The sequence below is a fragment of the Phalaenopsis equestris genome, unplaced genomic scaffold (genome assembly GCF_001263595.1).
Source record: "Phalaenopsis equestris unplaced genomic scaffold, ASM126359v1 Scaffold000807, whole genome shotgun sequence".
In the NCBI taxonomy this organism is placed as follows: domain Eukaryota; kingdom Viridiplantae; phylum Streptophyta; class Magnoliopsida; order Asparagales; family Orchidaceae; genus Phalaenopsis; species Phalaenopsis equestris.
In genome coordinates this window covers 336,941-353,009 of record NW_018165247.1, presented here as the reverse complement: position 1 = coordinate 353,009, position 16,069 = coordinate 336,941, and the positions used below count along the sequence as shown (strand labels likewise).

General features: G+C 36.7%; 1 protein-coding gene across 2 annotated transcripts in view; it reads right to left on the bottom strand.

Annotated features, from left to right (window-relative positions):
• LOC110031411 (protein FATTY ACID EXPORT 5-like) overlaps positions 1–16,069 on the bottom strand; it is a 35,735-nt gene that overhangs the window by 1,537 nt on the left and 18,129 nt on the right. For both annotated transcript variants that reach the window (XM_020734590.1, XM_020734592.1), the window contains exon 2: positions 7,330–7,417. In XM_020734590.1, the coding sequence (XP_020590249.1) occupies positions 7,330–7,417 (88 nt within the window). The remainder of the gene's footprint in view (positions 1–7,329; positions 7,418–16,069) is intronic.

Sequence of the window (16,069 nt, the reverse complement as noted above, 5' to 3'; positions counted from 1 at the left end):
TTGCAAATGGACGACATTTCTGATGATGGGCTTCGGTTCTCCCTAGTATCGAGCTATGGTGTGCTCCTCAAGCTCCTTCTACTCACTTCAATTTAAGCTTAAAAAATTATGTTATGTGCTCCTCCATTAATAGCTCCTACTGCAAGTAGTGGAGCTTCAAGAAACTATCATGATGATAGTGCGGGGTAGGTATTGTCGGTGCATTGCCTTCTTTTTCTCCCAAGACATGATTTTGTCCCGTCCTTTTCTCTCTCTCTCTTCAAGTCATCCCACCACAAAGAAACATTCTTCTTCAGTTTGAAAATGATGAAATTCACTCTTGTATCATCAGACAACTCTTTATATTCAAAAGTCCGCTCAACAGTCTTTATCCACTCGAGAAAATCATTTGGATCTATTCTTCCCTCGAAATTCAGTAGGTCCACCTTCATTCATAGATCTTTGCATTCTTCAATAGGCACGTCATCTCTGCATTTTCTAAGAGGTTCTTCATCTTTGTATTCTCTTGCAGACATCTCATCTCTGTGTCCTCTAACATACATCTCATCTCTGTGCCCTTTGTGTCCTCTAAGATATATCTCATCTCAGCGTTCTCTGACATACATCTCATTTTTTTATCCTCCAACAGACACTTCAACTTTAGGCCTCCACTGATCATGTACCCCAAAGCACTGTGGCCTGTCTTTGTTTCCACTGGAATCATTCATATGAAAGGAATTCAGGTTTTCTTCTCGCTCTCCTTCACAATTCATTATTACAATCGACGGTGATCCCTCCATATTTCTTTTCCTTAATGGCATCAAGCCGATGTAAAACTTGGTGGAGTAGTCGTTGTATGTCGTCCATGATAGATTCTGACAATTTTCTCCTCGGGACATGTTTTTTTGTTTTTTCTTTATTTATTTATTTTTAAAAATGACAAGGTTAGGGTTTTGAGTGTAGGTAGGTGGAAAGTGTGTCAGGTGAAGAGAAAGGAAAAGGAGGGGATGATATGGGGGATGCTAGAAACCCTAAGATAGGAATAAGATTAAATTAATTATAATATCAAATGATACCAGAGTTAACCCAAACCATAATGGGAAAAACAAATATTATTACAGAAATTCAAATATGGACCTATACAAAAAATTAAAAGTAACAACTAACACGACACAAACGCTCAGTGAGGGTTTATCTCGGGGTGGTGGTGGTGGTGGTGGTGGTGATCAGTGAGGGTTTGGAAGGTGGTCCGGCGTTGGAAAAGATAGTTGGCAAGCAAAAAATAGCAAGAGAGCAGTTTCCCCCGGCCGGACAGCAAGTAGATAGCAGGGATGATGCATGAGGGTTGTCCGGGTTGATGAAAACAAAGGGGAAGGACGTTGACAACGAAGGAGAGGAGTTGCAGTAATGGCAGAAGGTTGGAATCAGAGAAACAAAGGGTCAAGTTGCTGGAATAACAAAAGATTGCCAGGATCAACTTTTTCCATGTGATGCCAGTGAGTGAGAATAACGACGACAACGAAGATGTACGATTGCGATACAACAAAAGGACTATCCTGAGGGTGTGGAAGCGAGGAGGATGGTTGGACAGCGAGGAACTGCTAGAAGAACAATAAAAGAACTGTTGTCAGGGTGGCTGCAAAAAGGAGGGAGTGGTAGCGAAGTGAGAGGGATGATAAAATGGATAGGGAAGATAATCACCACTTGGAGACCAAGATACAACGTAACACTACCAAAAACCCTAGGATATAGCCCTTGAAAGGAAGAAGAGACATTGGTGATTGTCCTGATACAAAACACATGAAAACCTAATCCTAGAACAAAAGAAAAACAATTAAATAATAATAAGATAAATAGAAGTGGGCCCGAGAGTCGGCCAACTCCACCGCATGCAGCAAAACATAGCGCAGTTCGACACAACTGAGCATACGGGTGTCTACTTGGTCGAGCGAGATACTATATCCCACCCAGGAACAAATGACGCCTGAATCATTTAGCTTAATCAAACATAAAAAGAAGTAACAAAATATATTTTGAGGTGTCAAATGGACGCTACAAGTTATGGTCTGATGTATGAAAAGGATTCATATGATTGTAGTGTCATGAGGTTTTCTGATTCTAAGTTAGTGATTTTAATATAACTTAGGGTGTGTTTGGGACAGCTTATCAACTGCGGCGACGTTTCAAAAACGCTGCCTTGCTGTTTTAAAAATGCGTTTGAAAAGCTTATTTGAAAACTCTGTTTCTCTATTTAATTAAACGCCCATCACAGGTGGAGCCCCGCGATTCCACGTTTCGTTCTGCATTTGACGTTGTTGCCTTCTTCTTCGCATGTTCCTGCTTTCCTTCGGCTCCACCCAAAAACACTCGCCCACTTCCCCTTCCTCACGACTCCGCCCAAAAATCCTCGCCTTCATCATCGAAATCCTAGCAATACGATCGCGATTAGAGCTAACTGGGAAGGCAACAACGGGATTGCGGCTTACAAAGCCCTTCAAAACTCCAATCTTTCTTCCTCCTCCGGCAAGCTTCCATGGTGTTTCTGGCGAGTAGGGCTGCGATGAATCGGAGCCTGAGCAGAGGAAGGAGCTAATTTATTTATTAATTATTATTAACTATTTGAGTAAATTAAATGGTTTAAGTAAATAATATGTAAATTTCTCAAACAATAAAAGAAATTTGTGAATTATATGCTTTAATTTTGATGTTTATGCTTATAACAATAGAACTTATTTATGAATTAATATTAACTATTTGATAGCATTTATTTATTTATATAAAATTTATTTTAAATTAACTTAATAAATACTAACAAATGCTTAATTCATAAATGATCATATGTTAAGTATAAATTAATTTATTGAACTATAATTGAATAGGAATGATTAAATTAAAATTAATGGTAAATTTTATATAAAATGACTAAATTAAATTAAAATATATGCACAGGAGCAGAATAGTCATTTATCCAAAAATATCTGCAAATCAGTTGTTTTTCAAAAGAACAAACCAAACAGCCAGTCTGCTTATCGAAATCAGCTGCTTATCTGAATAAGCTGAACAAACTGCAGCTGCCCCAAACAGACCCTTATATCATGAATGTCTTCAATCTCTCACTGTGTGTCATCAATTACAAAACTCCTTTTCAGCATTTATCCACTATAAAATGAAAGCATAAGCACTTAATAATTCAAAGAAAAAGGCTATTTAACTGAGAGCTTTGGTTGAAGATTGGGGTTACACAAGCCTAATTCTATGGTTTTGTGGTGGTTAGAAATCTTTTCACTTAAGCTATAAAACAAAACATGTTGATATTACATATTATTACATAAAATCAATGGTTGAAGAAAATGATGTTTTAATTCAAAAGGGGCGCACTAACATGCATACCGAGTTTATCCCTGTTCTAAAGTTCAAAGAATGATTGTACTTAGGGTCTGTTTGGGGGCTCCAGCTTATCCAGCTTCTGCTGATAGGCAGCTGATCTTGATAATCTGCTGATGAGCAGCTGATCTGAATAAGCTGGTTGTTTGGTTTGTGCGTTTGGAAAACAGCTTATTCTGAATAAATGACCACTCTGCTCCTGTTCTGGATAAACTGTTTAGTTGTTTGTTTTGTGCGTTTTGTAAACAACTTATTCGCAGATTTTTTTAGTAGAATGAATAATCTGTTACGCAGAATTTATTATTTTCTCAAATGTCAAGACATGAAAATATAAAAGAATTGAATTACATTTATATAACTCAAAAAGTTCTGATTACATCAAATAAACACAGTGACATATATGAAAGTGAAGTACACATTCACACACTAATATGAATTATAATGAGACAAAAAAATAATAATAATAACGTGTTAAAATTACAATAAAAAATGACAATGTTGACTTTAAAATGTAAAAGCATATCACGACGAATGTTGTTCGGTTCTGATACATCAAAACCCCGAGCAAACCTATCCTACTGGGATATCCTAGAAACGGAAGCACTCGAACCACATGCGGTGTTCTCCCATAGTGATACTGTCGAACTCCGAGCAGCGGTGTCCAATTTGGATATCGTAGAAACAGTTGTACTGTCGGCCCACTCGAAGAATTTGTAATCTTCTGGTCCGTGTCCCCACCGCGGACACTTGTAGAATTGTCGTCTATAGCTATGTGTCTGTCGTGACATGAGTAATAAGGACGGTAGCCCGCCTCGGCACATCACTTGCCCAGACTTCTCTGAATAAAAAACTGTCTTATGGTTGAGTCTCGTAACACCTTCACGTATTGTATATAGTCGTCATCGTCTACCTTAACATCAAAATATGTATTGAGGACTTGAAGACACTCCTCAATTGAGGTGTCTTGTGTCCTGCGGGGAAGAAAACCTTGTTTTGCATGTTTCTACCAGTGTATCAATGGTGCCTTTGATGAAAGCGACCCCTTTATTCTTTTTTTCTACCTTGAGAAGCTTGGGCACACTAGTGGATTGAACATCTGTGTGGGCATGACTAAGACCGTCTCCTGAATCACCTATCTGCACGGTATCCATCTCATGTGCTGAGCTGCCAAACCCTAGATTATTTAGGGTGAACGCATGAGTTTCTGTTGCGACAACCCCAGTGAACATGCCATCCAGTTTCTCCTTCAGTATTGAATCAATGCCAATGAATTTAAATTTTTTGGCTGACGGCACTGCCTGATATAGATAACAAATTTGTATTAATAAAATCACTTCAACTTAATGCAAAATTTGATTCAAGATAAAGAAATATTATATATTTATATACCTGTAGATTCTCAGCCCACCAATCCTCTGGTGCATCTATTATGCGCTTAACTGGATCCCAACCCATTCTCGTTGACCTCCTTTTCAGTTCTTTCGATAGTTTACAATCATTCTTTAACTGATCTCACTTATTCTTCAATTTCATGTAATCATAATCTCTTTCGGTCACTTCCTTGAATTTAATTATAAGATTTTACCACCCTTCTTTGTTAAAATAAGTAGTGGGTCTATTTCCCACCTCAACCTCTCTCAGACATAGATCACAAAATATAATAGTTACCTCTCTATCCCACATGGCCGATGATCCAGCCTCTTTAGCTTTATTTATTGAGTTTTGTCAGATTAACGGATAAGAACAAACCATTTCTTTTCATAGCAAAAGATATCATAACTAAGGGATAAGTAATTTATTTGATACACATGTTAATTCCAAAATTCTATTGCTACTACAAAATCCAAAGCAATTCACAAATAATAATGAAATAATTTGCATGAAGAATCATTTACAAATTGATCAAAATTATTACAGTTTACAAAAAGAAAACTTTTCCCGCATACATAGTAAACAACTGATATTTTTTTTCTTTCTTTCCAATGATTCCTTTCTATGCTCATTGAAGGATCGAATGAAAGAATACAAGCAGAAGATGTTCTCCGCATATCTCATTCTTGCCATGTATCCATGGCTTTGAGTTCATCATCTAAGCAAGGTAACTTAAGTTTCACACCTATCCAATATGCTTGTAATTGTGCCCATTCAAAATTAAATTTTGTATATGAGTATTTGGCATTTTTTTCTAAAATGATAAAAATGAGTAATCATCCTGGAGTAGATCATCCCCATCCCAAGATGACATACAACGGTTAACAGTAAAATAAAAGATCACAAAAACTTCCTCCATGCAATATCTAAAATTGATACATATGTTTGTAAGCAATGCAATGCCCAAGCCCTGCTCAGCTAGCAGTTGGTATGTAGGAAGAATAATATAAATTGCACTTCTTAAAAAACTATTGTAAGTTTTGTAAAACAATTTTTTATGTGATACCCTAAACATTCTCATGGCCACAACCATACCGCAAAATGAGAAAAAACACCCAATTTCCGGAAGCAATTAGTTGGATCCACTAATTTTACACCTCATGAGTTCAGATCCATCATCAGATACATCAAATATCTCACCGAAATGAGAAAAAAAAATCCTCTAAACAAAATATCATAGGTCTGCAAAAGATTTTCACGGAACAAAGATGATATCGCTTTCCACATAAAAAAATCCAAATAAACATATCAAACCCGAACGACTACAAACGACGAACATGAAGATGATACATTTGATGGAAGATAAACCTGTAGAGCAAAAAGCCGAAGAAGAAGATGGCGAAGGAGTCAAATGTCGAAGAACCAGAGGGAAAACGAACTGGATCCGTAGGGGAGGAGCGCTTAGGGCACGAGTATTGCGAAGGATTCTCCGATGAAGGCGTCTAAGGGCAGGGTCACGAGAGCAAATTATGGTCACGAGAGCGAATGAATGACACGGGAGCGAATGAGGGTCAAGGGCGGATACGTAAAAATCATTTCGCAAAACGCGGACCGCGGGGGTCATCCTGCGGTCCGCGTCTTTCACAAAAGTGAAAACTGAGTTTTGGATAATCTGCCAATAAGTGCTAACCAAATGGGACGGCGGCGTTTTTAAAACGCCGCCCGCACTTTTAAGCTTCCCCAAACGGGCTCTTAATTGCTTTGTATAGTTATGCATGCTCTTTACAGCTTCAGGTTAAGAGGAGGTTATGTAATTTGAGCAGTGAGTTGGTTATCCACTTTGTCCTTATAATGATATGGAAAATTAAATATAATTAAGAGGAATTGCAGAAGAAAAAAAAAACTACATATTGTCAATTTCTAGAGCAGGCTTGATACTCATGATGAAGTAAATACGATAGGTGTACTATTTAAGGCAAAAGATCAGAGATCTAGAGATTTTGAATAAGATAGATGCATTATAAAAAAATAATAATAATAAAACATTAGTTAAAGATGAAGACACCTTAGTTTAAGAAATTATTAAATGAGATTTAAGAGAACATAATAAATCACATAAAAAGGTATATTATATATTCATATAAAAAATTGAAGGTTAGAAAAAGAAATTAATAACCTAGCGCACATCTGCAGCAGAATGTGAACAAATTATTAGTAGTGCAGAAAACTTCCATATGCTTGGAATGCTAAGCAAATTATGATGCATGACCCAAAAAATCTGTAAGAAATTTTATTAGAAAAAAGTAACAATGAAAAAAATTGATTCAAAATTTTCAGCAGTAGTGTGGCTCTTTTTACATAATGATTTTATGAATATCATTTCTAATTCTTTCATCAAACTCAGTAAAACATAAAAACGCAAGAAAAAATAGCATTAGGTTGATAGTCGCGCAATGTCAATCTTTACTGGAGAACGTTTCTAAAGATAGTGTTGAACAACACCAAATATTAATGGCCACAATAGCTTATAAGAAAAAATATAATAAGAAGAAAATAACTAACAGCCAAATTCAAAGACAACAAATAGGAGCAAACCTGAGTGCAGCGACTAAGCCGGCAGGCATTATCTTAGAAGTCTGAAGGTATCGTTGTCCCATAGCATATGTAATTGTGAGTGCACAAACTGCACCACAAATTAGTTTAGAGATCGTATTGCAAATAGAGAAAATTGAAAGGAAGACCATAGCAGAAAAATCAACTAAAACGATTTCCAAAAGCACTTCAGAAATAAATGTATGATCAATTAATCGCAAATAGAAATGCTTTGTCTTTTGTAGAGAGATTGAGCACAGAGACCAATTTTATATGTAAAGAATAAAAGATATTAAGAAATCAGGTCAGCTCACTCCAAAAAAAAAAGGGTAAAAAGCAGGTTAAATAGATGTATGAATCACTATCTTTCACTAGCTCAACCAAAAACCCCAAAAGAGTCTCTATGAAAAGACACAACACGATCATATTGGGTCCAAGATCCTTTCTAACACTCCCCCCTATACTAAACCGCGGTATCGGCTTCCGCGAGATTTTCGTTCATTTGCTTTCAGCTAGTTTCCTTCCTTTGCTTCTTTTCTATTTTCTAATTAGGCTATTTTCTATAAGGACACTTTTATATGTGTATTGGGCTGTTCGGATTTTCAATTTTCTGACTTTATGCATTGTGAAAGATTCGTTTTTGATTAACGCTCTCCAAAGTGATGTAGCTTCTTCCCTTCATAAGTAGTGTTTTTAGCTTTGCATAGAAAAAGGGAGTGGATCTCCCTCACCGTCTGCATCTTAGTGATTCACCATTTGTCGATTGTTTTCAGCTGGACAGCCAACGATGCCACCATCAACTGCTGTTTTATAGCAGGAAACGAACTTTTTCAGCATCTAGTTCCCTGTCTAGTCATCGTTCACGCCTAGTTTCAACCGTCATCCATCCTCTTCACTCATTTAAGCAATCCTAAAACTCTCTAACTTTTGTGTTCTCTCACACCATCTAAGAGCATTAAAATGATGTCATGTGATATCAGAGCCCACCAAACCCTAAATTCTTAAAAATTTATCTTTTTGCCTTAGATTCGAAATTTCCAAAAAAAAAAAAAAAAGTCCACAATACCCAAACCATTTTTACCGTAATTCCTAGTCATAATCCTAATTTTTAAAAATCCAACATTTAAACTTTCAAGAAAAATACACCCGGGCACTAACCACCAAAACCCTAAACCTCGACCAACCTTTTATCTACGGCTCTACACCCATCAAAACATTGACCAAGAGAAATGGAAATGATGCCGCCTAAGAGAGATCTGCAAAGAGGTGTCAAAGAGCTTACTACGGAGAATATGCAGAAAGAAATCCTTCAACTATAATAGAGACTTACAACCTTCTAGCGTGAAGACCCATATGAGGAGAATGAAGAGAAGTATCAACTAACTGTAAAAAGTGATAATATACTTGTTGTTCGACGAGTTCTCTAGATCGAGCCTAAGAGGGATCAATAGTGGCTCAAGCATAAATCTTTAGTACCTGTTATATTGTAAAGGATAAGGTGAGCTACCACATCATAAATGAAGACAGTTGTGAAATTATTATATTTACACATATGATAAATAAATTGAGCCTCTCTATATAGAAACATTCATAGCCATACTCCTTGATTTGGTTGAAGAGAAACAAGATTTTTGCCGACAAAAGATGTTTGGTGGAATTGCCAATGGGAGACAAACTGTAGGATCAATTACGGTGTGATGTTGTCCCTATGGATGCATGTCATATTCTACTTGACTCATCGTGGCAGTACGACAAAGGTACACTTCAAGATGGCCACCAAAATACCTAAACTTTTAACAAGGATGTGAAACATAGTGAAATTTTTCCATTACAGGAGTTAGTAGTAAAGAGCACTCAGACAAAAATTGGAGCCATCGTGCTCATGCTACTTTTCTATAGGCTATAAGACAGGTGCCAGTAGGACTGACCATAGTGATGCTAGAATGCAGTGATGCAAAGGAGCCAAAATCCAAGGCTGAGTGGTCCTTGCTAGCATAGTTTCAAGGCGTTCTGACGGACAACACTTCACCCAGATAACCACCCTAGCAAGATTCAACATGTTATAAACCTTATCCCTGGGTTAGTGCTTCCCAAATGATCAACCTATCAGATGCGACAAATAGAGCGTGATGAGCTACATTAGCAGGTTGAGGATATGATGGCTCGGGGACTAGTTCACGAGAGCACTAGTCCATGTGTTGTGTCATCTTTGATTATGCCCAAGAAAGATAAATCATGACACATGTGTATCGATAACAAGATTGTGAACAAGTCACAATCAAGTAAATATTTCATATTCCAACATTAGATGATCTGCTTGATCAGCCACATGAAGCCAGTTTTTTCTTCAAGATTAATATGTGTAGTGGATACCACCAGATTAGGATGAGACCAACAAATAAGTTAAAGTCGGAATTTAAGACATAAGATGAATTTTATGAGTGGACAGTCATGCTCCTTGGACTGAACAATGCCTTAAGTACACTTTCATGCGACTGATGAACAAAATTTTTCCAATCTTCATTGAAAAATTTATGGTTGGGTACTTTAATAACATATTGGCACAACAGTTAAGAGAGAGAGCACTCAGAGTATTTGCGAGAAGCTTTTGAGATTCTTTGGATAAAGTAGTTATATGATCATCCCATTAACTGTCACTTTCTTCCACTGCAGAAGTGTTTTTTGAGATACATTATTTCAGTTGCAAAAATCAAGATAGACCCAAAGAAGATCAAGGCTATTGTGACTTGGCCCAGACCCCAATCATTACTGAACTACACTGGTTTCATGGTCTAACTTTTTTTACAAAAGATTTATGAAAAATTAGCCCAATCACACATCTTAGAGCTTCTCAAGTCAGATAGATTTGCATGGTCAGATGATGCTCAATCTAGTTTTGATGCTTTGAAGAATTAGGTGACTTAAGTTCCACTTTGTGTACTTCCAAATTTCAATCAAATGTTCAAGGTAGAGTGCGATGCCTCTAATGTGAGAATTGGAGCATTGCTAAGTCAAGGACACCACTTTTTTGTGAAAATTTGAACCATTGCAGGAAGAAATATCCCACTTACAACAAAGATTTTTATCTTATTATAAGAGCACTCAGTCACTGGAGTAATTACTTGTTGGCAAACAAATTTACTCTCTACATCGATCATGAAACCCTGAGATTCTTGAATAGTCAAAATAAACTCAACATTAGACATACCTCATGGGTAAAATTTCTTTCGTAATTCCATTTTGTGCTAAAGCATATGGCAGGGAGTTAGAATAAAAGAGACAATGAGTTAAGAATGCGCCACTTATTACTCGTTAAGGGTTTGTTTGGGGAAGCTACAACTTATTGAATAAGTTGTTGATCAGGTATTGTTTCAAATCTATTGATGGTGAAGCAATTTGTCTGTTTGGATGATTTGCTATACCACAATTGTTTCTAAGAAACAAATAGCTATGACCTGATGTATATATGTAAGATGTAAGTGTGCAGTTTCATGAAAAATTCGAACAGGATAACAAAAAAATTTGGAAAGCAAAAAAACAAAAAGACAAAAAAAATCAGGAGTCTTTTACAACAATACATCAAGACTAATACATCACTTAACACATAATAACACAATAAGAGAATTATAAAAACAAGTAATATTATTATAACATTATTTTTAGTGGAAAAAACGATCAAGTCTTCTTGAGAAATTTCTTTTCAAAGCATCTCTACAAATATGATTATTATTTAAATTGTATTCCTCACTACATGAACCGCGGAACAAAGGAGAAAATCCTAAGAAAAACTCAACAAACAGGAATGCAAGAACACTCTCGACACCTACAAACAAAAATGATTTCCTTTATCACGGTTAAATGCTCTCGTTTTTTCAGAAAACTCAACCAAAATAGAAGCCAAATAATCCTAAGAAAAACCAACAATGCAAAATTGCAAGGGAAACAAAGCTTAAAAGTCACCTAAAGAGAAGAATCAAAGGCAGAAGTAGCGACGGGGAAGAGGAGCGCACAGAGCCACGACCAGAGTGGAAATAAAAGCCATAGGTGTGTTCCTCAGAGTTTACTGGTAAATGAGATAATTTCGTGGAATCTCTTATGATGACTATGTCTTTTTATAGAACGAATCACAGAACGGAAGCACATCCTTCAGTTTGGAAAAGTTTGTTTCCTAGTTGCTATTTTACAATAAGTACTCAAAACGACAAGCTCCAAACGCCTCCAAGACAACTTTTCAAAACAAAAAACAACTAATAAGCTGCCCCAAACACACCCTTATACAATCTAAGGTCATTGGTTTTGAGGTATTAAAAGACTTGTATGTAGCTGATGAGGATTTCTAGGACATTTGGATACGATGTCAGGATAGGCCATACGAGCAACATCACAAATCTGATGAATACATATTCTTCCAAAATATATTATGCATTCCTCGGAGTTCAATTAGAGAGAATATTTTAGAGGAATATCACAGTAAAGAAAAGTCAGGACATTTTCACATAGACAAACTCTTTTTCTTAGTGAAAGAGAAATTTTACTAGCCCAGTTGATGTGAAATGTAGAAAGACACGTCAAATAGCACAGTGCATGACACTTGGCTAAGACTCATGGGTTGAACATAGGTCTGTACACTCCCCTTCTTGTTTTAAAGCCACCCTAGTTGGACATAAGCAGTGATTCTGTTGAGGGCCTACCCATGGCACGACGGAGTAAAACATTTGATATGTTTGTGGTAGACTGATTATCCGAAATGACATTTTTTTCCTAGTCACCAGAAATTCGGTGTGTCACATATTGCGGACTTATACTTCAGGGAGGTAGCTCGTCTTAATGACATACCCATGAGCATTACTTAAGACTTGGGGTGTGAAAATTCTAAGTAGCTTTTGGAGGACTTTATGGGATAAGTTAGATATGAAGCTTCAGTTAAATTCATCAGCTCACCCACAAATAGACAATCGGACAAAAGTTATAAATCACAGTTTGGAAAACCTTCTTAGGCATTTTGTGGGAAAAACATCAAGTAGTGAAACTTTGTTCTTCCTCAAGTGAAGTTTGCCTATAACTACTCTCCTAATCAATCCACAGATCACAACCCATTTGAGATTGTGTATAGGCAAAAACCTCTTACGTCTTTAGAGTTAGTCCCTATATCGCTTCTTGTTGAGTTTAGCACTAATGTTGAGGTTCGACTCAAGGATATTCAAACCCTATATGAGCAGGTTAGGAAGGAAATTGCTAAGTAAAACACAAAGTATTAGAAAAAGGCCAACGATTCTAAGAAAGCTATGGTTTTCAAGAAGGGTGACATAATATGGATCAGGCTAAATGAGTGATTTCATGTAGGTTTACTTGAAAAGTTCAAGCCAAGGGTTGATGGTCCATTCAAAAATGCTAAGAAAATTAATAACAATAGCTATAAGATTGACCTACCGATAGATTAAAATATTTTTGCTATAAATAATGTTGTCAATTGATTGTCGTACTATGAGGACGTATATGTCTTCGGAGGAGAGGGTGAGCCCCTCCCACTTAGGCATTTTGTGGGAAAAACATCAAGTAGTGAGACTTCGTTCTTCCTCATGTGAAGTTTGCCTATAATTGCTCTACAGGTTACAGCCCATTTGAGATTGTGTACAGGCAAAAACCACTTAAATTTTTAGAGTTAATCCCTATACTGCTCGTTGTTGAGTTTAGGACTAATGTTGAGGTTCGACTCAAGGATATTCAAACCCTGTATGAGTAGGTCAGGAAAGAAATTGCTAAGAAAAACACAAAGTATTAGAAATAGGCCAACAATTCTAAGAAAGTTATGGTTTTCAAGAAAGGTGACATTACACGGATCAGGCTGAATGAGCAATTTCTTGTAGGTTTATTTGAAAAGCTCAAGCCAAGGGCTGATGGTCCATTCAAAAATGTTAAGAACATTAATGATAATAGCTATAAGATTGACCTACTTGGAGACTAAAACATTTTTGCTGGTTAATGTTGTCGATTGATTGTTGTACTATAAGGACCTATATGTATCCGGAGGAGAGGGTGAAACCCCTCCCACCTAGGGAGAGTGACACAAAATGCGGGTTTTCCAGAGATACCAAAAAGCGACAGTGTCGGCTCCTGCAATCACCGGTGTTCAGCGTTGATGTTTCTGCTTCCTTATTATTCTTCTTTCCTTTACTTTCAGCTAATTTCGTTCCTTTGCTTCTTTCATTTCTAGTTCATTTTTATTTTTCTATTTTCTAATTAGATTATTTCCTACTAAAAAACTTTTATATGTGTATTGGGAGAATTGGTTTTCAAATTTCCAATTTTATAAATTGTGAGATTTATCTCTTATTAACGCTCTCAAGGGTGTTGTAGCCTCTTCGCATCGCAAGTAGTGTGTTTTTAGCCTGCCTGTGAGCATGTGTAAATCAACCTCGCCGTCCACACCTCACCAATTCACTATGTGTCCTTTGTTTTCAGCGAAACAACCTTCAACTTCACTATCACCGACTATTTTATAGAAGGAACCACCCTTTTCTGATTCTATTCTGTAGCCCCGTTGTCGTTCACCGAGCCGATTTTCAATTGCCATCCATACTCTCCACTCACGTAAGCGACCATACAACTTTTCTAGCACCTTTGTGATCTCTCACACCTTCTAGGAGCCCTAAAATGATGTCCTGTATAGCCTCAATAGTGATTAATTAGAACGAGAGGGAGTGAATCCCTTCCAACAGATAATTTCAAGTGATGAAGAACCAATAACCTAAAAGATTTGGCATGAAATATCAAAGAAACCAATATCATGAAGGAAATGCCAATTTATTGGATTTTGACAATCGAATGAATCAAGATGAGTTTATTGTGTTGCACCAAAGAGTAGAATGAATTATTTAGTACAAAGACATTCTCCATGACAAATGAGTTAAATTGATAACCATCAAGCTCAGAAAGAATGCTTCATTATGGTGAGAGAATTTGAAGCATTATTGTCACATCAAGGGAAGAATAAGATTACCACCTAGTCTGAGATAAAAAAGATGCAGTGCAAATACCATTCCTTTTATTACCGATATGATATGTTCATAAAAATCCACCTGCGCTAGTAAGATTCTTCTATGGATGAATACTTTAGATCAACTAATGGTGGAATCAAAGGAACACACAGCAGCGATATATCTTGGAAGATTGAGATCATCTATTAGTAAAGTAGTGCAGTCGCAACTGTATTGGTCCTTACACGATGTAGATATCTAGCTTTAAAGATGAAAAAATAACAATGTCACCAGTAACTGCCACACCTTATAGGATGAGTTTACTCTCAAAATCAGGCAATAAGAGTACACCCAGTAGAGTACCCAAGCTGGTCCTGGTCGGGAAAAAAATTAGTTCAGAGTAGAGAAAAGGTGGAAATAATCAACACTCCCAAATTCATCTCAACCAAGAAATATTGTCGCAACTTTAGACACATTGCATTTGATTGTTCAAACAAAAAGGTGATAACTTTCATTGAGCAAGGTATAGTGAAGGCAGAAGGTGAAGACCCAAAGAAGGAGAATGAATAGAAATACTAGCTTCCAGCTGATGAGCGAAAGATGTTAATGCATCAAGCTGAGCCCATGAGACTCCAATAGGACTAAACATGGTTGTCCTAGAAAGTAGTGAGTTTGAAAAGCTGATATTAGAAAAGGGACAACCTTTGTTGAAGGAGTTGCTTGTTAATTGGAGTGATAGTTTGCCTGCTAAGTAGTTACCTTTGAAAGTGGTCTAACCTGCCATAAATTTCATTTCAGAGATTTATTTTTCAAATGCACCCAACCAATTACGATAAGTGGGGGAAGTGGACAATAGATTTAATGAATTTAGGCTTAATTCTTAAGAATACCCGTCTATGTGGAATTCCAGGTATGGTTGTGCCGAAATATAATGGTTATTTAATCTATCAAGCTGACCAGACAGTGGATGATATATGTGTTCCATAGTTGTCTGGGATGAGCATGAGCATAAATTTCGCAATGGAGTTGTCTCGGCCACAGTGATACAATGACTTTATTCTGATGGTGCTAGATAGATTGCAAAAAAAAAATTCTCTCCTAGCTAGCAAGAATGATGCAGGAGCATTCTACTACAGTCTCGGGATTACGATAATGCAATCACGAGCGCAGTAATTCCACAAACAACAGAATCAATTCTATCGCAATCACAAGTTTGAACAGAGGGAGGAAAGTACTGATTTCCAATCTTTTACATATTTTTTCTTTCTTTTTATTTATTTCCCATTTTGCTATTTCTAATTAAGTTTTTTCTATGATGAAACTATTTCTATGCTATATTTGTTGTTTTAGAAAACTAGCTTTGTTTTTCGAGTTTTGAGAAATTGTATTATCTGATTTATGATCTAAAGTGTGTTCTATGATTTCATTTTGCAAGTGGTTGTCGGCGCTTAAAAGGGGAAAAGAGTTTAAATGTTTGGGGGGTCGCCCGTAAGAAGCTGTCGGCAGCCGGAATCGAAATCCCGTCGCCTGCTTCGGAAGGACTTTTTAATTTACGTATATATATATAATTTTAGAAAAATATGAAATCAAACTGACCTCATATTTTTCATAGTTTAAATGAAAGAGCACTCAACCTCAAATCCTGTATCTACCCCAAGGGATAAACACAAGACTTGAGGGTGAGGCTCGATCAAATAAACTAAGAAAGATATGACATCCGTTTGGGTCTGCGAAACCGTTTTATTTGCCGACAAGTTCCCCTATTT